Source organism: Anomalospiza imberbis, chromosome 7 (assembly GCF_031753505.1).
Source record: "Anomalospiza imberbis isolate Cuckoo-Finch-1a 21T00152 chromosome 7, ASM3175350v1, whole genome shotgun sequence".
NCBI classification, from domain to species: Eukaryota; Metazoa; Chordata; class Aves; order Passeriformes; family Viduidae; genus Anomalospiza; species Anomalospiza imberbis.
The window spans coordinates 35,033,214-35,057,371 of NC_089687.1; the positions used below are offsets into that span (position 1 = coordinate 35,033,214).

The 24,158-nt window shown below is 42.6% G+C and overlaps 1 protein-coding gene across 23 annotated transcripts in view; it reads right to left on the minus strand.

The window, feature by feature from the left end:
• Positions 1–2,004: 2,004 nt before the first annotated feature.
• IKZF2 (IKAROS family zinc finger 2) overlaps positions 2,005–24,158 on the minus strand; it is a 116,624-nt gene continuing 94,470 nt past the window's right edge. For all 23 annotated transcript variants that reach the window (XM_068196588.1, XM_068196579.1, XM_068196578.1 and 20 more), the window contains 3 exons: positions 23,756–23,893; positions 16,060–16,203; positions 2,005–11,058 (listed from right to left, as the gene is read on the minus strand). In XM_068196588.1, coding sequence (XP_068052689.1) covers positions 10,334–11,058; positions 16,060–16,203; positions 23,756–23,893 — 1,007 coding nt within the window. In that variant the 3' untranslated portion in view covers positions 2,005–10,333. The remainder of the gene's footprint in view (positions 11,059–16,059; positions 16,204–23,755; positions 23,894–24,158) is intronic.

The window sequence follows — 24,158 nt, forward strand, 5'->3', positions numbered from 1 at the left end:
GAGCTAAAGTCAATGAAAAGAGCATCACCCATCTCAAATAAGTTTTGAGTCCATCAAGCCAGTCATTTCCATCCCACAATAGCACAATGGGATTTCTGCTCCAGACACTAAAGATTCAGACTGTCCCATTAGCTGAATTTTGAGGGCTTTTTGAAGCAAAATCAGTATCCAGCAATCCTGTGTGAAAGGAATCTGGAAATTCTGCACATTGAACAGAAGCATTCCTTGGAGACAACATACATCAAACATGACTTAAAGGAAGATTAACTTTTATTCAGATGATATCTTAAGGAATTTCCATTCTCATGTGAATGATGAACACTTTTATTATGGGGAGAGGCTGGTTAATCTTTAACCAAGAATTTACAAGAGATTTGTAAAACAAACAACAAACAATTTATGAAGCTTCATGAGATCTTCCTTTTAGTCGGAAGAGTTTGTACTGCAAATGCTACCAGGTCGATAGCTGTGTTAGGAAAGGAAGGACAAGCTGGGCAATGTGAAATGCCCAACAAATCCCTACTGGGAACACCACCTCTGGAAATGACAGAGCAAACTCAGCCAAAACCCCATGCTGAGGGAAGGGTTCAAAGGAAATGTGTGTGCAGTCCAAGTGTTTCCAGAAAAATCTTAGGCCACTAATTCATTTCAAAAACATGACAGAGCCATTGGCAGGTGACTGGTGCCACCATTTGACACAGCAGGACCCTCGTGGACACATCTCTCACGGATGCTGAAGCTGATGGAAGGCATTTCTTTAGCTCCAATGAGTGTTAAAAGCAGATCTGTGCTCAACTCCCCTCTCTCATAACCTGTGCTCAGAACCCCAGCCAATAACACAGCCAGTCTCTCTAGCTAATTAACAGGATTTGTGAGCAGGTAGAAATGATTCCTGGGAGGGGCCAAACAACCACGTGTGTTTCCTGCTGTAAAAGTGTATGCATACACCAATGTGTCCAGAAAGCTTGAATGGAAAACCCTTTCATGTCAGAAGTTTATTTTTATTGGTAAAATATTAAATAATATACAGAATTAAAAACTGCACTTACACTTCTGAGAAGAAATAAGTCTTGGACAAATTATATGCTTGTTCCTGAGATTCCCTACATTTATTCCAGTAGCTGTGCACTCAAGACAGTACAAACCTTTATAATATAATCCTTTTCACAAAGTATTACAAAGTTTCTGCAGCTTCTTTTATTTATACACGCACACACACACGGACTCCCACTCTCACATGGCTGTACAACACTCACACAGGTACAGAGCACACACATACAGATGTGCAACCATATGTATGCATGTATGCTAAGAAGAAAATAAAAATAACAACAAGTCCCATAGTTCAGTCTATAGCGGCAAAACTCTTTTAGCAGGGGGATACAGGTTTACATTAGGGTTGCTCACATGCACCACTGTCAAAGGGATTGTTTCTGAACTCCTTTTGTAAGAGCACCTTCCAATGAACACATAAAGAAGTGGGACAATTCCCAGCATCTTCACTGGCTTTTCGAGTAAACTCTGATGTAATTTTAATTTTTTTTTTCTTTTGTATATATTCTTTTTAATTTAAAAGATTCCTCAATTTGAGCTCAGATCTATCACAGAACTAAAAATTCTTACACCTGGGAGGAAAAAAGGGGTAATTTCCCAGGTCAGTCGGCCGGCTGTGGTCAGGAAAAGAGCACTGAGGAGGGCAGAGCGCCCGGGGGAGATGCCATGACAAGCGGGCACACCTGCAGCCCGGAGCTCCGCTGCCCGGCCGCACACGGCTCCCGCTGCTCAGCGCGGGCCCCGGGAGCAGCGGGAGCCGAGCCGCCCACGGGAGGCTCCCAGAGCCTGGCCCAAGGGGCGAGACCAGCGGGCACCGCCACAGTGAGCACTGAACGCGTTCTTCTTCTTCAGCTCAGACCCCAGGGGCTGGGCAACGATTTTGGCAATCAATCAGAAGGGGAGGCAGTCTCCTCGCCTTTGTTATTATTAAAAAGAAATCTCTTAAATACAAATTTAAAAGACAAAAGTGGCTACTGTGCATGCGCAGTAACTGCCTTTCCAAGAAATCTCAATGGGATTGTATTCCTTTTTTTTATTACGTACCTAAATACATATTTACACAACAGCGGCTTCAGTCTACTGGGGGGCGGGAGGGAAGGCATTAAAAATACACTATATATAAATACGTATGATATGTAAAACAAGTCCCATCTAAACTTATATAAGACAAGGACAACTCTAAAGAAGCTTTTCTGGTCTCTCAGGTAGATAAAGGACATGAGTCCTGTAATTCTTACGCAGGCAAATCTCTCCCTAGAGTAAATGGCAGTTTTGCCCTAGCTAAGAGATTAGGCCTAATCCAAAATCCATCGTCAAATTCAACAGGAGTCTCCACTGAGTGGGTTTTGGATCAGACCAAAAGATCTTTTTTATTTTTTGTCATTTTTAATAAACACCAATATTAAGTGCTTTTCTTAAAAAAGCTGCAATTAGAAAAGAAGAGGAAGGAAGAGTCAAGAACAGGTATGTCCTTAATTCTGGATGCGGATGTGTTTCAATGCCAACGACAAGCAGGAGGTGAATTATGGGCTTTAGCCTTAATTTACAGTTTCTCATCTTTTGTCAGTCGCAATCAGTTTACTTGGACCATATCTTTAAATGCATTTAGGGCAGAGCATTTTGTTTCACTGATTTGTGTGCACTGAGGAAGGAACACAGAAACCACTGTATATTAATAAGATGTCAGGGTAAGTATTGCACTTGAACAGAAAAATAACCCAAATGTTGGTGATTTTTGTTTTTAGAATTAATACAAGCAAATCATCCATGTCTGCAATGATCACGTTTAGAAAGCAGGATCCAAGAATGAAGCATAAGAAGCAAATTTGGGGTTGGTAACCCCCACCCTGGAATATAACAGTAGTAAAACTTTTTTAAAGCATTTTTTCCAACAGGAAAAAAAAATTATATGACTTTTTTTTTTAACTTTACAATTTTAAATCTTTCTAAACATTTGCATTAAAAGTTTCCAGTTTCTCATAAAAAGATATATATTTTAGGAAAAAAACCAAAACAAAACAGAAAATAAAACCAACTAAAAAGGAAGGCAAATATACAGTATTATAATTACATCACTGTAGAGTCATCTTGAAGGTACCCTAGATCTTTAAAGTGTTACAAAGAGTACGTACCTTATTTTTTTTTTCTCAAATCGACTTTTTTTTTCCTTTTTTCTGTTTTTAATAAAAAACTACACTTGAGTACAAAAATATGTAAACAGACTGTACAGCCAATGAACAAAAAAACCCCAAAAACCACCCCCCCAAAACCCCTAGACAGCCCAAAGCTACAGGAGATAAGAGCAGGCCCAGACTTAAAGCTCCGAGAAGGAAAAGGGGGAAAGAGAAAAGCACAGAAAGCCAGAGGAGACTGCTACATGGTGAGGAAGTGAACATGTTCAAGCTCTGAGGACACTTGACAATTCGTCAAATAATTGATCACAGTTTCAGAATCTGAATGACTACAAAAACAAGCAAAAAAAGTCCTTCCCTTGTTACAGTGTGTTCAGGAACGAACATCCATTTCCAGTAAGCAATGTCAAATCCCAGTAAGTGCATAGTAGGGACTCAGTGACCTCCACCCCTGCAAGAAGCTTTTCTTACTCGATGTCACTTGAGGTAAAACTAAATGGCCCAATTTACTGCAAAGTGGCCCCGCTGTGCCCGTAAGGAGCCGTGCTCCCCCCGTCTTTACCCAGCCCGGTGACACAGGCAGAGGCTGTGGGTACCCAGGTACCGCCGAGGGCCAGGGATTAAGGCTGCTACACGGAAGAAGGGAACGCCTTCAGCGCCGCCACCCAGGCCTGCCCAGAGCTGCTGTGCTGCACCCTGATCCCACAGGTGATGGGAGTGATCAGACACACGGTCAGCTGCAAAGCTCCTGTGCATGTCCAGCTCCAGCCAAAGGGATGGCACGAGGCTGATGGTGCTCTAATGTTTTCCTGGGCTGCAGTGCAGTTGCCTAAACCAGCACCCGCTATGGAAAGGAAGCGCTAGCTCCAGCTCTGGGCCAGGCTGCTCCCTTTCTCCCAACAGGGTCCACATGGTACCAGCCCCTCTCAAGACATGATCTGATTAACTTCACTGTCATTCACTCTGTTGAAATACTTCACGTACTGCTAGTCAAAATATCACAGTTTTTTTGTGTTTTTTTTTCCAACGGTAAAAAAATGTTAGTTTTACTACAACTATGCAGGTTTTTGTTGAAATGGTCATTTCTGTCCACTGATTAATTAGGCCCCAAGATGAAAAGGAGAAGTTTGTACAGAAGGAGATAGCATGGGAAGTTATCTTCAAAGATGAGGACCCAAGTGTGCACACTGATAAACACCTTTCCAAAGGCTGGAAGTGAACAGGAACCAGGAATCTGCATGATCAACTGGGAAGGTAGGTGAACTAAACAGAGACTGGTTTTACTGTTTTCTTGGCCTGATAAGCACACAGCATGGCAAAGCCTGAGCCCAGCCCTCCTCCTGACTGTCCTCTGCACATTTCAGAGCTGGGTACAAGAAGGACACAACCCACCCTTTAAGGTGCTGTTGTAGGAGGTCAAATTAGAAACTAAATTGGAAACCAGTGGTGTTCTCCTTTGCTTTTATCTCATAACACATCAATTGGACATGAGGGAATCTATTCACTATGAAGCAAATTCTAGCTCTTTTCTACCTAATTGCTCCCCTCACCACCCCTCTTTGGCAGCTCTGGCCTGGGCTCAGCAGAGCGTTGCCGAGGGGGTGGCTCTGGGCTGTTGCTGGGCTCAGGGTCTGCCCAAAGCCTGCTGGCCCAGCCACCTTGCCCACGGTGGCCCTCCTGCCTTGGCTGTGCTGGCACACTCAGCTCTACAGCCCTGCAGGGGGAACAACTGCACCTGAAACCAGGTCACCAACCCGCTGGGAAAGTCCCAGAACCAGCACTGTGCTCGTCACCACAGTGCTCCACCTCGTGAGCCCCCTGAATGCCTCCTACTGATGAGCTTCTCTGGTCTCTGTGCCAATGCCTGCGGTGGCAGCAGCGCGACAGGCAAACTTGCAAACCACTTCCAAAGGACTCGCCACATGTGTTTTTCCAGGCTGAAGCAAGAAGCAAGTGCTTTAAAGTCTGCTCCCAGACCTAAGTGGGAACTCTAAAGCAGAGCAAAGCCCACTTCCAAGGGTGCTTTACTTAAAGCGCTGAGAGGGAGGAAACAGGAGACACTTCCCTGGCTCTCCGTAGGGCACGGTGCAGCTGGGGGCTGCCACGGCAAGTCCAGCCACTGTGCTGGGGATGCTGTGCTCCCTGGGACTAGCTACAGACCAGCTCTGGCTGGATAGCTGGAATGCACTTTGCTGGGGTGATTTTCAGCCCTTCCCACTCCTAAAAGCTGCCTGACTCCAGGAAATCTCACAGCAAAGTACTGAATAGGGTCCTCTCTCCGGGTCAAGCTGCCAAGGAGGGTGCAGAGCAAGAGAAGGGATGTTTCCTTTGGGTTGGCTTTTGTTGTGCATTCTGAAAGGGTCTGGTAGGATATCACAAACGACATCAGGATCTCCCAAAATGCATTTGGAAAAGGCACATATACAATAAAGCATATCTCTAACTACACAATACCATATATATATATATATAAATGTACTTTCTCAAGCTCTCCAGCTGCCCCAGACCACAGGCCATCCAGTTTTGTTTTTAAATGCTATTAAGCCAAGCTAAGATGTGAATTACTAGCAGAAAAGCCAATTTCATCACCCTTTTCCTAAAATGGAAAGTCACTGACTTTAGGTGACCCTGGCAGCCTCCCTCATCCCCCCTCATTACATTAAAAAGCACAGCAAGAGTTAAGGAAAGGAATTTATCCAGTGAAGGAGCTGCATTACTGTAGCTCCTGCCCTTGGCTGAAATAAGCACCTTTGCTGCAGTTATCTCCAAAGTTTCTCTCTGGAGGAAGGAGTGTCTGTTGCCTGGCTTCTTTCAAATCAGAACAAGCTAGCCCAGGGCCTGGGCAACAGTAATAATGCCCCATGAAAGCCCAGTTTTGAAGGGTTGGGTTTCATTACTGACCTCCTGCCTGACAGCACAAATTTAGGGAAGCCCTTGTAAACAGAAAGAAATTTGCAAACTCTGACAATTGAGAATCTCTTCACCTTGCAGTAAACATACTTTAGGTCCACATGGCTACTTTGTGAGCTGGGTCCTAACATTGTAGAAACCAGTACCACTAACAATCAAGCCCTCTGCTTAAAAATCTTCCTCTCTGCTACAGACCTGTACAGGTTAATGCCTAGACACCTTGCACATCACATCATAGACGAAAGCACTTTTTAAAGAGAATAAAATTATTTTAATCCCATAAGTTACTGAGTAAAGAGCAGGCTTTACTGAAAAATGCAATATATTTTGATGTGCACTCCTAACAGATTACAAAGAGAGGGGGCTGTAAAATTAATCAGTCATAACTGCAGATATATAGATAATGCCCTTTGCTCCAAGGATATGGATCACACCAAGAGCAGAATAAGCAGTCACACTTCTCTTTAAATTAATAGCCTTGTAATCCTCTAAACTGAGTCAGAATATTGCCATTTTTGATGTAAAAGAAGCAAAAGGGTTTACTGGCAGAGAAGTGCGCAGAGTTTTTTTTTTTTTTTTTAATGAAAATGGGGAATGCTCACAGGAAGCCAACTCTAAATTTGCAAATGCATGTTTCTAACCGGAAACCTGATTCCAAGAATTTCAAAAGAGTCCAATGAAAATCAGCCAGATCCGATTTCCAGCACCAAATACTCAGAACAAACGGATTTAGAGGCCAAGGATTAGCTACTGAAATTCCTAGTACACTATGAATGACTAATGAACTTGACGAAACTCAAGAGCTTTTCTTAGAAATCCAATTCTTGCAGAGAGCAAGCAAGAAAAAAAAACCAAAGAAATCTCTGCTGCCCCATTTTGCTCACTTTTGTGAAGGAACAAACTGCATTACATAAAGCTCTCTAATAATTTTCAGTAGGAAGTGAATTCTAAAGTACATAATTCAAAATTTTGTTCAAAATTTGAACTAGACTTTAATCTTTCTTCTTTTCCTAACCCTAGGATAAAAGTCTTCTGTGAATGTTTAGAAAAGGACGTTGACAGTAAAAAATCAATGTGACCCCTCAAGTTTCTTCCTCTCCAAAAAATGTAGTTTCTTTAAGATAACTCCCCAGTGCCTCCCCAGTTCCCTGTGCCTGTGACACCAGGACATACAGACCTGAGCTGCTACCATTAGATCAAGAAGCTGGACTTAACGGAAGCCAGGTCCAAAACCAGTGGGCCTCCCATGTGATCCTTTAAACAGCCACAGAATACACCTTACTGGAGGCACCAGTGAGTCATCAGTGAACCCAAGTGCACACTAACGAACTGCAGATGTAATTGCAGCCAACTGATCTGTGGATACACAAGAGATTCTCTACCTTTCCCGTATTCCGGTGCTTTCCCAAACAAAGGCAGAAATTTTAAACACTTTTTCCCTAGTGCTAGCTATTCCAAGAAACCACAGCCCAATGTTCTTTCACTGACCACAGAGGGGAGAGCGGTTTCCCCCAGAGACTGAAGGGATTTGCCGGCAACCTTTCTCTCTAGCTTGGGCATGTGTTTTTCTGGAGGCCCAGGAAAGCCCAGCAACCCTCAAGGCCCAAGAACCTTTCCCTTTCTACCTTGTTCTTAAAGGACCTTTCCTGCCTCAGCAAATCACCACCACCTTTTTCTTTTCTTAATTTCCAGTCACATCCTGACACAAAGCACAGCTGCCCGCCTCCTAAGCCCACTTCCCTCACTGCAGAGAGTCAGCCACACAGAATAAAAGCGATGCCCTCCAGCATCTCCCTGCTTTTCTCCTGCACAAACTCTTTTGACTGCACCAGGCACAAGACAATGAGAATGGTCTGGAGGATGGCACCGGTTCATTTGCCCCAGTTTCTTCTACATTAGGGTGAAGAAAGAAGGAGGGGGAGCAACCCAAGGACATTAAGAACAATGTTGGGAATAGATCTTTAAATCTGTCTCTCCAAAGCCTGCATATTCCCAGCCTTGATAGGTCTCACATTACACAAGATGACATTTCTCTCCATATTGTATTATAATTAATAGGCTACTGCAAGACTTTACCAGCTCCTACTTAATAGCATTGCAGTGCTGGGAAGCAGTCATCAGGTAATCTGGCCATGATCTACTGTATTCTTTCTAAACACAGGTTCTAGCTGCCAAGAATGTCACCATAAAAAGATTTCAATCAATACCTTTCAGCTCCTACTTTCAAATGCTCCAGGTCTAGGAAGAGCAGGAAAAAAATCCAGTACCCTCAAAACGAACAGCAAACTGGCATATGCATCAAGTGCACAGATTGGAGGGAGCAGATGGGAATTCATTATGGCCTGATCTTGCTCTCTCTTTTATACTTTAGTAACTTTATCCTTTGGAAAAGGTCCCCCCAAGCGCATGGAGACCGTGTGTGCTGAGGGGGTTAAACCCATCCAGATCTTTCCATTCTCAAGCTGTGCTCTTGTTGCCAAACAACAACATTTCAATTGTGATTGGTACAAACAGTTGGGTTTCAATGGCAATCTGTCCTATAAGTTTAAGCCCAGTTTTTACTGATGCAACTTGCCGGGTGGTTGCTGGCTTTGTTTTTTACTGAGAGAGAAAGAAAGGAAACAAAACATATCAGTGGACTTGTTTTCTTGTCCATTCTGTAGGTCAAGGACTCTCTTCAGAGTGTATTTCTCCATTTGCTTTCCCTACGGGGAAATTATTAAATTAGGAATAAAAATGAAATCTTTTAAGTCCAAATCAATATACAGCACCTACATCTCCACTTATCTCTTTCTGAAGAAGTAGGGATGGTTGTATGTGACCTGTTGACTTGCCAGGTTTCTGTGCTCACCAGGAGCCAAGGCTATCCAGCAAAACCTGCTAATACTTCCACCTCTGAATTAAGCAGAATTGATGACATACAAACAAAAGGAAGTCAGTGGTTTCAGCAAATTACCAAGTAAGGAGTCAACAAGAGAAAAAACAGTCAAGGTTCAGATCCTGATGTAGTTGAAGTAGTTGGGGCAGTTCCATTAAATTCAATGGTGCCAAGAGGATTAATGCTGGCCAAGGATCTGGCTCCTAACGCTTTCCCAGCTGCAAGTCTTAGTTTAGGCTGTTGCCAAGAGGTTAACACTGTGACAGTAGAATGAGAAAGTATTTACATAATTATGTATCTATATATACCTATATTTAAAGAACAATTTGCTACTAGTACTTTTGTCATTTTTAAATCCGTAATTTTAACCCAAAAGTATTTCTGAAGAGCAGCAGAGTAAACTACAGACTCTCATCCACTCCTAGGCCACTTACTGTCCTAGAAGCAAGTATAAATGTTATTTCTAAATGTTCTTTCTTAAAACTTAGGGTGCAACTAAAGAAATAAGGTTCCCAAGGGTCTCTAAGAAGCCAGTGAGACAAAACATAGGCATGGAGTAACAGAATATCAACAATTCTAAAAAAAGGTGCTTCATAAGTTAAGAAAAATAAAAACACAAAGCCTCAAACTTCCCACAGAAGGCCCTCAGACTTATGAAACTAAACTGCTGTAATGTGGTACAGTGTTAAGACATACATTTCTTTTTTTTTTCCATTTATTTACATTCTAGAGGGGCAATACACACTGAACCCAGGAAAACAGCTCACCCTTGAAAGTAATTTTGAGAGGAATATTGACTTTGATTCATGCTCCTAACTCCCTACCAGTTTTGCTTTAAAAATAATTGTTCATTCTGCAGCACAAAGTTCCCCCCCTTTCCTCCAGCCACCAAAAGCTCGCACCATATGTTCACATTAGAAAAAGGCTCTCCTCTGAAATGTTTCTACCTATTCCTCTGCAATTCCAAATGAGTGGCATCTTGTTGGGATTTGAAAGCACCTGGCATGGTTGAGCGACATCCCAAAAGAGGACATGGTGTACAACTGACTGAGACGGACACAGACTGCCTTCCAATTCCCACAGAAAGCAAGGCGGGTCACTCCCCAAAAACTGATTGCCACAACAAACCCCTCTTTTATCCATTCCCTTCCTTCTTTCCACTCTTAAGCTGGGCAGAGCAAATGAGGTTGGGTCCACAAAAAATAAGGTTAATAATAATAATTAAACAACGGCAACAACAACAACAGCAACAACAACAAAATAGGCGTCTCAATGTCCGAGGAAAAGTGGGATTGTAAGTGCAGTATTTCTTCATGTGCAGTTCTTGTACTTCATACGAGTCCCCTTTGGATGAGAAGGCCTAGCGGAATGTGTGCTCCCCCCGGACTATGTGCGACGAGAACTCATAGCGGTCCTGGCTCCGGTAGCCACAGATGTTGCACTCCAGCGGGTCCCGGTAGCCGTGGCAGCCCATGTGGATGGTGTACATGACATGGTCCAGGAAGAGGACGCGACAGTGCTCGCACTTGAAAGCCCTAATCTGCTCCCCTTCTCCGTTGATCACCTTGTACGTATCCTTTAAAGAGCCCTTAGAAGCTTTTGTGACATCCAAAGGCTTGGCCTCTTCCTTCACATAAGCCGGGTTTGGCTTGATCTTGGGGGTTAAGGCAGCGTTTCCTGGGTAGGACTGGCGGTCGTCGTGGCTGCTGTCTGAGTCAGTAGAATCCAGGCAGCTATTGCTGGGGGAGCCCTCTCTATCCTGGATTCGACTCTTTGGTCTGATGAGGGAGATGGGGCCATCCATGTTGTTCTCGTGGCTGTCGGCTGTTTCCCTGCTGATGGGCCTCTCTATCCTGCTGGGATGATAGACCTGAGCGTAAGCTGAGCTGATGACCGGGGCCACCTCTGCAATTGTGCTCGGTGTGTGCTGCATCAGGGGGTGAAGTGCCTCAGCTCCAAGGTAGGTGATTGCATTGGTGATGGCTTGGTCCATCATGTGAGACTGCATCAGCTCAGCCTCCTTGTCATAGCTTAGGTTCATATCAAAGGGGATATCTGGATAGCCAAATCTCATGAACTTTTCACCTAAGAGATAAAAGCAAATCCATGAGCAAAATCAACATAATCACTACAATGTTTCACTGCAAAAGGAGTGGGGAGGGACAGAAACCCCCTTACTTGGGGTGAAATTATTCTAGAGTCTAAAGTTTATCTCCTTCTAATTTATTACCGATCTCCTGTAAAGTTCCTGTCCTGTAATGTGTAAAACAGTAACCTCACCAAGAGCTTTCTTCTTTTTTTTTTAAATTTATTCCAGACGAAACATGTGGCTGCAGCAACTTTCAGAGCAATTCCAAATCTTCAACTGAGCCTGACTATGCCCACTCTTCAAGTTAGGAAATACATGTTATCTGGATTGAAATACTGAGGCCACTGAAGTTCTGACAGAGTATACCGTTAGACATACTCTCCCCAAAATTCAAGGGACTATTTCACATGTGGCCCACAATCTGAGGTGCCTCACACCTACCTTACAACAGGGCTGAACAGTGAGAAACCCAAACAACAGGTAGGGGGCTTGTTATGGTGGCACCTTTAGAGGCACAATATGTAAATCCTTTAACCAGCAGAAGAAACCCCCAAACATTAAATGAAAGCATGTGGCCAAGAATGAAGCCATTTACAGGAGCAGTGGAGGCTGATCTTTGCAGTTTTCCTCCCTTAAAAAAAAAAAAAAGATTCTATCCTTTTTGGACTAAGAAAAAAAAGACATACACACTGCTTCCTTTCCAGTGTCTAATTAGGTAAGAAAACAAATAGAGAAACCAGGTGTAAAGCTTTGTTTCACTTAGCAAAAGATAAAAGCACCTTTCACTGACACAGGATAAATTTATACCTAATGATGCTGAAGCTGGCTGGTTCATCACTGTGAATCCTAACTCACATCCTAGTAACCTTTTAACATCAACGGCATGACAGATGTGCAAAACCAGAACCACGTGCTGGTACATTACGGCAGTCACAGGGCACCAGGTTACACATCACAGCTCTCCTTGGAGGTGAACAAATTGACCACTGCTTACACCAGGGCTCAGCTCAGCAGCACTGCGTTTTCAGTGATGGCTTTGGAGAGTCAGGACAGGCAAAGCTCATGGAATAACTTTTTGTTAAACAGGAAAGGTTATATGTATATGATACAAGATGCACATGCTCCTATGTGTTCACACATGCAATTACATGGTTGTTGACAGCTAACATTTAAAGCTGATTTTATGAAGTCTGATAATTAATACTGGTTGGTTTTCACTGTCTTTGTTACTTCACTTGGTACATAAAACCAGACTTTTTTCCTAGTAGTGTAAGTTAATATATTCAAGAAGACAATACTTACAAGTGGTTTGGCTACTCAAGAATTAAATTACTCAAGAAGCTTCTTCTATCACCTTTTGCCAAAATTGTTTGGAACACAATGTGTATAAACCACTATAAGAAACAGAACTGTAATCCCAAATCTCTTCCAAATTGCATTAGTACATTTCAACACAGCTATCACTCAGCATTTTATTTTTTACTATAATAATTCATTCCACTCAGCGTGACTTATTCTAAAGTGATGCATAGAGAAGAACCATGATGTCCTTAGAGATGATGATGCATCACTTCTGCTGGGGAACTTAGCCCTGATTATCAAGGTAATTCAGTGTAAGTCTAAAGTGAAGCACATGAATATTCCTCCTCTGTTCAGCAATACTGTTCACATGGCTGGACACCATACCATGCTTGTGTACCTCTGATGTGTACTCAGTGATGGTCCTGGTAATCTGACACGACTGGTGGATGATTCTTGCCATCAAACATCCTCCTTTCAGTGTTTTGCTGTGCTCTGGCAGCCTGTGATGGCTGTGCTGACACAGACAGGATGGACAGCTCTGCAACTGGACGTGGCTCCAGCCTCCTGTGAAACAGTGCAGCCCCTTCCCAAGTAGGGCCAAAGGGGGACTGGAGGACAGCTCTAGGAGGCAAGTGTGTCTGGTGCCCACTGGTACCGGTCACCTGCTCTGGCCTCCTGTGTCATTCTTGTGTTTGGATAAAGAAATGTATCTGGCGAGGGTCTGATCCAGCTGCCAAATACACTGTCAGTCCTTTGTAGGCTTTACAGATGAAGAAATATTACCCATCCTTTATGGGCTACTTGGATAAATGATGCAAACCTTATTTTGATTCCTTTCATCATCCATGTTTAGTTACTCCAGCAGAGACAGCAAAGAAAGCTGTAAATTGCCAGTGACCTGAATTATTTATTCCTTTAATTATGAACCAGTTCCAAAGATGTCAGAGCCTGAGAAATGGAGTGTGACATAAAAAAGCAAAATAAATGATAACACGGGAAGGAGAGGGTGTAAAACGCAGAACTCAGAAATAACCAATAAACAGTCCAATGTACCAGACCAGTACAATGTGGTTTCCAAATTAAATTCCTTTTTAGCCAATTCTACACTTAAAATCAGCTAATCAGACCAATCATTCTGAATTTTCATTTAAACTATGCTCAAAGTCTATTTATCCTTGCCCTACATTAGTGTAGTAGAAGAAAAAACTTCCTCCCCTCTAGCTATATGACATTCAAATAAACCCCAAAACAGGTATTTGAAGCTAGATCAAAGCACACAGACACAGCTGTCCTGTGATACCTGTAGTTCATCTCATCAAGTAGCTAAAGCAGCTGCAATGCTGGACACTTGGGAGAAAGCTCCAAGAAACCTTGGAGGAAGCTGTTCCAGCATTTCCCTCTGGGGAAGTTTCTCCCTGACCCCCATTAACCAGAAGCTGAGTGTAATTTGGCAGCCGGCTGATCTTCATCTGTTCTGAGACGCCCGTGTATTTTTAATTCTTACTCTAACAACCACGGTCTTATCGTAAGCCACATAAATGTCTCCTTTTGCATCCTGCCAGTTCATAACCTCGGTGACGTTCTGAGAGGAAGCTCCAAATTCCAACTGAAAATATCTGAATCTGCTCCACATGACCAGCCTGAAGATGTCTGATTTTAATTCAACTGGTGTCTGCCTCTCCCTCATTGAACACGAAGCAAAATGAAGTACTCACACTCCTGCACATTGCAAATTGTACTCTCTGCCTGCACTGTTTCAACTGGTTTGGTAAGACCAGTACCTCAAGAGCAGATATATAACCAAGTCTCTCACTCAGAAATGAATTCATTCTATTTGCTGTACGCTGCTTCCTTTCCTCCTGAAATGTCAGCGGTAGGAGAGACTGTGGTCCATAACCACAGTCCCTTGGAGATTGCTGAGCAGAAAGAGCAGTAAAGCACTGATAGATGTAGCATGCAAAGATTTTAGCTTATGCTTACATGACCTTCTCATAAACACCATTAAGTTGTTTTGGACGGGTGCCATGCTTGCAGTATGCACAGGAAAATTTCCTGCAAGCAACAGAACCATTACACATTCTTCCTGATAGAGCTGAACAATATTTAATTGGGGAGAAAAGGGGAAGAAAAGTGAGGTCATGGTGGAGGGGAAAGAAAAAAAAAAAAAAAGAAAGAAAGGGAGCCAAGTGAAGACTGCTGTTATTCAATATAAACACTCTGATGCCACTAAAGATCAGAAAAATAAGATATGGTAAATATGAAAGGGGGTACTTCTTTTCCTACATATGGATAGTGATATGTTACATCAATAGAAAAAAACAGACTTATCTAACAACAAAGTCGTATAACCTGCTGAAGAGAATAATAACATAGTATAGCATCTCTCAGGCAAAGATTTCCAATCAATAAATTTACCTCTGAACACAAGAACAACATATGGTCAATGGTGCATGAGTGGACAAGTAAAATCACCTTTCTGGTCTGAATATATAACAACATAGGAAATACTGCTGTCTCCCAACACTCCCCATGTGGGATGGATCATTGCTGGCCTAACCTTGGCTCAGCACCGATATTTGGGAATGGTCAGCTGACTGAGAGCAGCCAGGTCAGTGTGTCAGTCCCCCCAGGTGAGCTGCTGCACACTGCTGGCCCCCTGCTGTCCCAAGCCATGCGGCTTCCTTACAGCCACCTTCAGGGGTGATTTAACAAATCCATCTGAATCTCCATTTAGCTGAGGGGCAACAATTTTTCTAAATGGCTGTGCTAATTACTTACAGTCCTGTGATGTTCTCTGTAAGGGTCCTTAGTGTAGGCAGAATGAGACACCCTTAAGTTCTGTGTGACTGCCCTTCAGGGAGTGAGCGTGGAAAGGAAAACGCCTATTACGTGACTTCAGAGTCTGACACTTCTCCCAAACAAATCTCTGTTTCAGCTTCCCTCCTAGGAAGTTTTACATTGCTTCAGTAGCAGTAAAAAGAAGCTTTAAGTTACAGCTCAAACCAAGTAAAATTCTCCATACTGTCACCTGTTACAAGCTGAATAATTTTAATATGTCAAGACACAAAGCAAAATATGGATTCTTGAACTAGGATTCTAAATCTAGTAACTAAAAGCCACCCAATGCTGTTTTGTATTCATGCATTAATAAGTTTACTGTGTGCAGAGTGCTGCACTCAGAGCAAGAACTTCTTCTTCCAACACAAGGGATGTGATTTACTTCCTCATTCCAGTGTTATCAGACCAGTTGTTGCCAAGTGCCAAAATTTAATACAAATTAGAAGTCTTGAGATACTTGTTGTTTATTTTTTTAACACATATGGAGACAGATAATTATATGACAGTCTTAGTTTGTTTTTCTTTTTCCGGAGCAAGGAAAGGGAAGATGACAAGTCTAAATCTCAAAAGGGCTAGAGAGAAGTTTTTAAAAACCACAAACAAAACAGCATTAAGTAAAATGCTAAAGGTTTTCTGAGCCATTTTCATGATAGTGGATTTCACTTTTGAATTCTCTGGACTAGTAAAATTAATTCAATAATTATCATGATTTCTTGCTGTGATTTAACCACCTCCATTGCTGTATCAGAACCAAGTTGTGAGAGTGCTACTTTTCCCCTTGTTCTTCTGGCTATTACAAATAGCACATAACCTATATCCATGCACAAAAAAGAATAAAAGGCTCATTTCCAGCTTACCCACAAACTTCTGTGGGGTGGAGCTTTTACGCTTTCCCATGTTGCTCGTCAGCTTCTCTATAACAGCAGGTCTCTCAAAAGGCACCACAGAAATATTGTTGTCCATCACAGGCTCTTGTTCCTTACAATCTTCCAGAGCAGGTACTACATAAAACAAAAAAATGGTATCAGACAGGTCTGGCCTACACTTCACAGACAACACAAATAATTTGAGCCTTGCTGATTGTGCAACACAACATAAAGCAAGGTGTGAGAACACTTTGGGCATCAAGACAGCAATCACCTGTAAGCAGAGCCACATTCACAAAACATCCCTCCCCAGGAACATGTTATTTAGCAGAAAACCAAATTTCAGCATTTATAAAAGGGCTTGTTTTATTCTGGACACTCAAGATCACCAGTGAGGATAGGACACTTTTGAAAACTTACTCTGTAGGTGACATTTTGTATTAATTACTCTTCAATATGGTCACCTGTCACTAATGTAAATCTTTAGTTATCATTCTTTGTGTATTCCCTTCACACATACAGCATAATTACTCCTGGTATTATCTTTTTGCACTAATCTCAATGATTAAAAATCACACACGGCATTGATGAGTCGTGTTTGCTGGGCCTGGCTGTGTGTTCCCTAAGACAAAGGGTTCTCAAATGAAGCATCAGTTTGCTAAAGCATATTTCCTCTCTTCACAACGTAATGAGACTGTAAAATCAACACACACTGTACTGGAATTACAAGATTACCATCACATGGAAATTCCCTTCAGAATCAGATCCAGAAACTACCCATTTTTTGATTAATATTTTATCCCCTCAGATCCAACAGTCTGCAAAGAGAGGTTTTCTGCATCTTACTTCACATCATCAGGGAGGAGGGATCAGCAGGGAGCATTCCTGTGCTAACTACAACAGGGGGAATTCTCATATACTGTATTTGAGACAAAACCAAAAAAATCAATAACTTCTGTCTTTACTCATTTCACTCCTGTAATTTGTTGGTTTAGGGAATAAGGTGCTAAAACTAAAATGTAGGAATTGCACAGGCTTCTAACCAGGGCAGTGAGCCACTTGCACAGGGTTTTATGCCACTTGCTGATATAGTCATTCTTAAGCACCTACAAAGTCCTTTGGTTTTGTTGAGCACCCTCTTCTAATCATCCTCTTCTAATCAGCCGTACCAGACTGTGGATCAGGCCTGGAGAGTCCCAGTCATTTGCAATATCTATCAAGTGTGTAGCTCTGCTCTGCTGTTATGAGTTTAATACCAGGCCTAATTGTCCCTGCATTCATCCTCAGAAGGTAGCAAGAAGAACCTGAAAGGGATCAGCCACTAGGCCATGTGCTAATGGGATGTTTGGGGTATAAAGAATGGATGGCAGAAAAACAGAAACTGGGGTGCTGGGGCACAGAGTTCCTACAGTTTGTAAACTGAGAGGAACCCATTGCGTTGTGTGTCTTAGATCAGGCTCCCAGCAAAGTGCTGGGTATTGCAGAGGTGGCAGAGAAGGCCTGGCACCCTTGTGTTCTGCCAGCCCTCCTCCGGTCTCTCACCATGGCAGCCTTGTGTGTCACAGACACCCTCTCCCAGACAGTGCCATAAATGAACACCACCAGCCCACTTTCCTCCCGTGGAACTGCACTACCTCCAGGATCCTGGCATGGAATAATCACCCCCCTGTTCCAAAACACAGCTGTTTGCTAGCACATAATACACTAAAATGGGGTGATAAAAGCCTTGTCTCTGCCTTCTTTCTAGTAAGGAAGAGCAAATACCAGGCAATTACAAAACAGAGTATCTGCTCAGGTGAACTTCTCAATTCAGACATCATCATAATAAGAAAACATGGCAATTTATTCATTTGATTCCATTTGAGCCTCTGCTGCTATGGAAAGCTGAGTACTTTGAGGCTTAGAATCTACCATATGCTGTAAAATGATTTACTCTGCTGCTTTTTTATTTGTACAGGATGCTCCCCCTGAGAAACACAATGGTTTCTCATTTACAAGGCAGTCCTGCTGGCATCACTGAAAGGGAGGGGAAAAAAGCATAAATATGAAATGAATCTAATGTTGCAACAAAATGGGATGCAGTGTTCAAGTGACCTAATTAATGCCCAATGCAGACTGAGAGGCTTGGAATACTTTAATAGCTAAGGGTAAAGTTTTAAGGTTAATTAAATACTGTACTTGGTCAGGAGCTATCTGCACTACTCAAGTATTTACCAGGGAGATTTGGGCAGCAAGAAAAGATGCCTGCTGATTTTCACTGGGAACTGGCATCTGACTGTCCTTTTTGGCTTCCCCAGGCTCAGTGGATGCATGCACACAGGGTGTGAATCCCGGAATGTGACTGCCATGGGCTATGTCCACCTGGGTGCAACTTCCAGGATTTCCAGCCCTTGGTGCACAGGACACACAAGGCTGGTGGTGTGGTACTAGGAAGGTGCTCGATCCCTCCTAGGAACACCTGTGCAAAGCATCCTGAACCAGTTCAAAGCTCCTGATTGCTTTAAAAGTCATCTGAATAAGCCCCAAATGTAGTGACATTTGTATGGTCTTATAACAATTAGGTAATAATTAAATAATTCTGCTGATGGGCATATGTGAGTAAAATTTCCTACACATAATTTGAAACCTTTCTTCCATGAAAAATGAATAGTGCTAAAAAAGACATCTGCTCTTCTCTAAGTCAGGCAAAAATCCTGCTTGGACTCATTTTAAAACTAAAATCATCAACAATAAAAGCATTTTCTTTTCCATCTTTCATGCTGAAGGTAATTTTTCCCATCTCAGAACCCAAGTCTATAATCCAGGGCACTTCTCTTTTGCAAAAGAATCACTGAATCACACCAATATTTGTGTTATGATGGAAATATGTTACCAGAGTGTGTTTTGTTATGCAGATTTCCCGGGAGAAGGGAAAGAAGGGAATAGTCTAGTTTCTGAAATCATTTAAACAGTACACAAAACTGGACCAAACAGATGAGACATCACATTTCAGAAACCCAAAAAGTTAAATATCACATTGACAATTCTAGATATATTCATTTTCATTTCAATTTAAAAAACACACAAAAAAAGCCCAGATGTTTGTTTTGGTTTTTTTTTTTTTTTTTAAGGAAAAATAAAATAAGAAAGAGGGAAACCAAACTGATCACGCACAACTATCAGTTCTCAACAATCAGCTGCTCTGTAGTAGAAGCTCATGTACACATTTACTCAGCAGTAAATGCAATTCCTTTCTTGTTGTAGTACGTCCCACTTCATTACCTTGAACAGCTGACAAGATATAACTAGCTCAGATACAGCAACTCATTTTATGCTGAACATTTACAGTCTCAGCTCAGGAAGACTTTTTTATTCTAAAAATCAAACTTCCAGCCCAGGAAAAGCCCACGCTTGAGTATGCTTCTGTTCAGGGATGTTCATCACCTGTCAGGGTGTGCTCCTGGATTGCCCATGGAAGAGTTTACTGCCTCTGACACTGTCAATACTCAATTGTAGTTAATACAAAGTATTGTTTCTGAGCTAAACTCTTAATTCATAAACTTGGATATTCTTCAGAACAGTCTTTCTTTTCCTGAAGACATTGTTTTTTCAATTATAGTGAATATCTTTAACTTTTTACTTCTTAATTTGTAAGAAACCACATGAACTATTAAAAGAGTTTATGCTGTACCACTGAGAAAAGAATAGGGGAAAAAAGAGAAGCAAAAAAATTACCCAGTGTGTGTTTTACTGATAAATATTTTGTGTGCAGACACCAGACACTGGGCTAAGTCTCAGCTGGTATAAATTAGTATTACTCCATCAACCTCAATTTCCTTTCTAAGGCTCACAATATTGCTATTTAAAAGAAGTGTGTGTGTGCAGAGAAATGACAGGAAATATTCCCATGGACCCTGGTGGGAAGTGTCCTGTGGGACCAGCATTTTAACGATGTTTTAAGCAACTATGTAAGAGGGAAAGACACAAGGCCATTGTGTGTTTTATGTGGAGCTGGCCTTTGAGCCTCACACAGCCTAGGGCTAGGCTTCTTTCTCCTTCTCCTGAAAAGAGTACCCTTCTCCATTCCTGGAAGAATTTCTCTGGACTTTCGGCTTTGTGGCAGTGGAGAAGAAGACATAACTGGGTGCAAACCATAGCTAGCCTTCAACATTTCTCCCTGTTCTTTCCTGCAAAGGGCATGTTCTTGGCATTCAGGGACTGTCCCTTTTGCACTGTGAGCTAGGAGACGGGAGACTTAATTTCTTCTTCCAGAGCCACCACTGCTTAGCTGAAAAATTTCAACAACAAAATCATGGGATCTCTCTTGCAGTATCTGTCCTACTGAGCAGGGAACAGGAACACAAGGAGGAGCAGCTCAACAAGCAACTGGCACCCTGCAAGAGCATGAAGCAAGACCCAGAGATTCCTACCCACCCCCATAAACTAGCCCTCCTTCCTCCTCTCTTGTTTCCCCCTGTGGCTTCAGTCAGGTGACCCAGCCATCTGCAAGAAAGTGATAATTGAAAGCACCAAAGTAGATGTCTGTAGCATGCCTAAAAACTGATGGGCTTGAGCACAATGCTTGAAAAAAGTCCAAACCCTCCAGGGGCTGCTTCCAGTTTTCTGGAACAATTAGTCTCTGCAGAAATAATTTGGATCAGTGCTTAATGTTGGCCAATGCTGGTGCTGTTAAAATCAGGAGGAGCAGAATGCTAGTAGAGATCAGAAAATCCCCACGTCTCCCTGTTCTGTGTGCAATGGTGAAGTTGTGAGCAGGAGTCACACCAAAACGCAGTCCCGTGCTTCAAAATGCCCAGCAAAACCAAAACACCAAGTATTTGGAAAGAGAGTTAGGAAAGCTCACCCCAGTGGGATACAAAATAAAAGTCTCCAAAACATACTCTTAGTCATCCTCAGGAATATAATTTCCATGTGTGACATGGGAGACAAGGAAATGAATACAGTTTTTTCAGGGTTAGTAAAAGGCCTAACATTAAGCTGCGTAACCATTTTTGTACTCTTCCCTGGTGTCTTTACAGTCTCAGGAAAAAGGACTTTGCTGCAGACCTCTAGAGGTTGGTGCTCATGACCCTCCCGCTGAGCTTCACTGGTGTGAGTGGTGCTGGGGTGGGAGCTGAGATTTATGACTGGTCCCAGCTGAATCTGGAGCTCCCTGTCGCTGCCTATCCTCGCTGTGCCCTCACTAAACAACTAAATGGAGACAGTGGATCAAACATCCCCTTAAACATTCACCAGGGGAGGCACAGACATATTTGCCCGGAGGAGAAAGAGGCACTAGTTGAATTCAAAGTGCTGCTTTAAGCTAATTTTGTTGAGAAAAGTGAAGTGGTTGTGTGAACACTTCTATTTTAAGCCCAAGCAAAGTCAGTCAGGCTGTAAATAAAAGAACTGTCCACATGGGATTTGCACTGGTTTAACTTCAGGTGGTAGAAAAATCAATGCAAGGTCAATCACTGCAGCTTCTTTGGGCAGACAAGGTTAAGGACTTACCCTTCTTGTCATGGCATTAGGCAGCTTAGAAAAAGCTTTAGATTTCCTTAGAAATTTTAATTAATTTATTATTTTAATAATTACTGTCTAATAAAGCCAGACATTGAGCGGCATTTGGGAAGCTCCTCCACAACAGGATCTCAAACATCCTGGCTGCCAGGGCTACGGGCAGGCTCCTGTTATTCCCTAAGGAAAGGCTGACTGAAGGCATCCCTCCCTGGTTAACAAGACAGGCCCAAGGAGTGGGTATTTTGCTGGGAATCAGTTCAGAGATTCAATTTCTACCTAAGCCTCACACTCCTTGGCCAAGCCCACAACAGGTACCTCCAAAGAGCAAAGCCCTGAAATCTGCCTTTTCACTGATTTTTACCAGAAAAAAGCCACCTCAGGCACATTATCACTTGAGTCAATACCTTAAAAACATCCATGACATTTTAAATGTTGACTTTAGTCTCCAGGGTGTCTATAAAGAGAGCAATTACTTAATAGAGCTGTATGAATATTTTGGCAACGTGTACTAAAACTGTCTAATGTGCCTTCATAGGCTTAAATTGGTCATGGGAAAGTACTATTTAAAATATTTTGGAGATTTCTGTCACCAAAATATAGCCTATAGTAGCAATGCTGAATACATTTTATTTGAGCTCGCATTTTCAGGGTTTTAAAAATGATTTTAGAAAAATTATTTCCAGATGAAGCCCTATGTCTCTACTCAGTCATGATAAGCAAAATGAAAAGAAAAATGGAAGTGTTCTTTTGCCTTTTCATTTACCCACAAACTAACTTTCTTTGGTATTTGTAGGTATATGGTAATTTTAAATCAAAATGGAAAACATTCCATTTTTATACTTTCTGAATAGTAAAAAAAATTAAAGTCTTCAAGTATCAAACATCTAAAGACAACTTTGAAAAGTTAAAAGAAGTTCCATTTTAGAAGAGTTTGTGAGACACTAATTTTGAATAAAATTATAACTGTTTTGGACAGCTACCATTTAGCATTTAGTGCTACAGATAAGCCTTCAACCCTGCAGTCTGAGACATTATGCTCATTATCCATACTAATAGCTCCAGAAATTTCTGAAAACAAATTCACAGAGTTTGACATTTCTTGCTTTCAACAATCTTTTTGGCAATCTTCAGCCCTTATGTACATTAACACATGCAGTGTTAGTTAACATACTAATACTAGCAAATGTAAATGCATACAAACATTTTTTTTTTGGTTATAATTACTTTCTACAACACTATTGAATTCCATACTGCTCTAGAGATTTTTACATCCATCCCTCCCTTTTTTGGAGGAATAAGATAGTATTACAGAGGGTAGAAATAATGACTTCTGAATACCTCTGCCATCCTTTTTTTTTTTTTTTCCTAATTATCACTCACTATCAGAAAGGAAGGGGAAGAGAATCACACATTTTATACATGGCTTCAACTCTCAACATAAGAAGGACATGGAGCTGTTGGAGTGAGTCCAGAGGAAGCCTTGGAGATACTCCAAGGGCTGGAGCTCCTCTGCTCTGGAACCAGGCTGGGAGAGCTGGGGGTGTTCACCTGGAGAAAAGAAGGCTCCAGGGAGACCTTAGAGCACTTCCAGTGCCTGAAGGGGCTCCAGGAGAGCGGGAGAGGGACTTGGGACAAGGGATGGAGGGACAGGACAAAGGGCAATGGCTTCTCACTGCCAGAGGGCAGGCACAGATGGGACACTGTAAAGAAATTCCTCCCTGTGAGGGTGGTGAGGCCCTGGCACAGGTCACCCAGAGAAGCTGTGGCTGCCCCATCCCTGGGAGTGTCCAAGGCCAGATCAGATGGGGCTTGGAGCAACCTGGTGTAGTGGAAGGTGTCCCTGCCCATGGCAGGGGGTGAACGTTAAGGACCCTACCAACCCAAACCATTCTATGATGTGACTTTTTGGATAATTTTGAACAGGTGACTTGGCTTTATTTTCATGCCTGCATATGTACACATACTAAAAAGTGAAATACTGACTTAAACAAAATAAACACAAATAGGGCTGTTAAACTGGACAGAGAGAGGATTTCAGCCCATCTTTTCTCCTCCTGCCTCTGTGAGTGTAAGCAACCTCTAAGACGGAAGCGATGCGAAGACGAAAGGAAGGAAGAAAAGGAGATGGAAAGAAACGCGCGTGAGTCGCTCCAAGTCCAAGGGAGCTCTGGAGGCGGTTTGCACCCACCATGGTGACTCATGACCTGCCCAGCAGCCTCCAGACTGACATTCTGCAGATAGTTGTGGCAGCGTTCCTTGTGCTCCTCCAGAGAACTGCGCTGCTTGTAGCTCCGGCCACAGTAGTTGCACTTGTGAGGCTTCCCCACTGCGGAAAGAATGAGAGCATCGGGTCAGATCCACGGCCGCCCGCTTCTGCAATCACCAAAGCTCACACCTCCGCCCCAAACAACTCTTGTGATGGAAAGACACCTAAGAAAGGTTGCTCGAGCCCCAGGTCTTTCTCCCAGGCCCCTTTTCCCACCGCACACGCCTCCTCCCACCCGCCGGGTGCTTTGCCCCATCCGCTTTTCACACTGACGCTGTATCAGCAGAAGGAAAAGGAGGCGGCCTTGGTGGCAAAGCAAATAAAC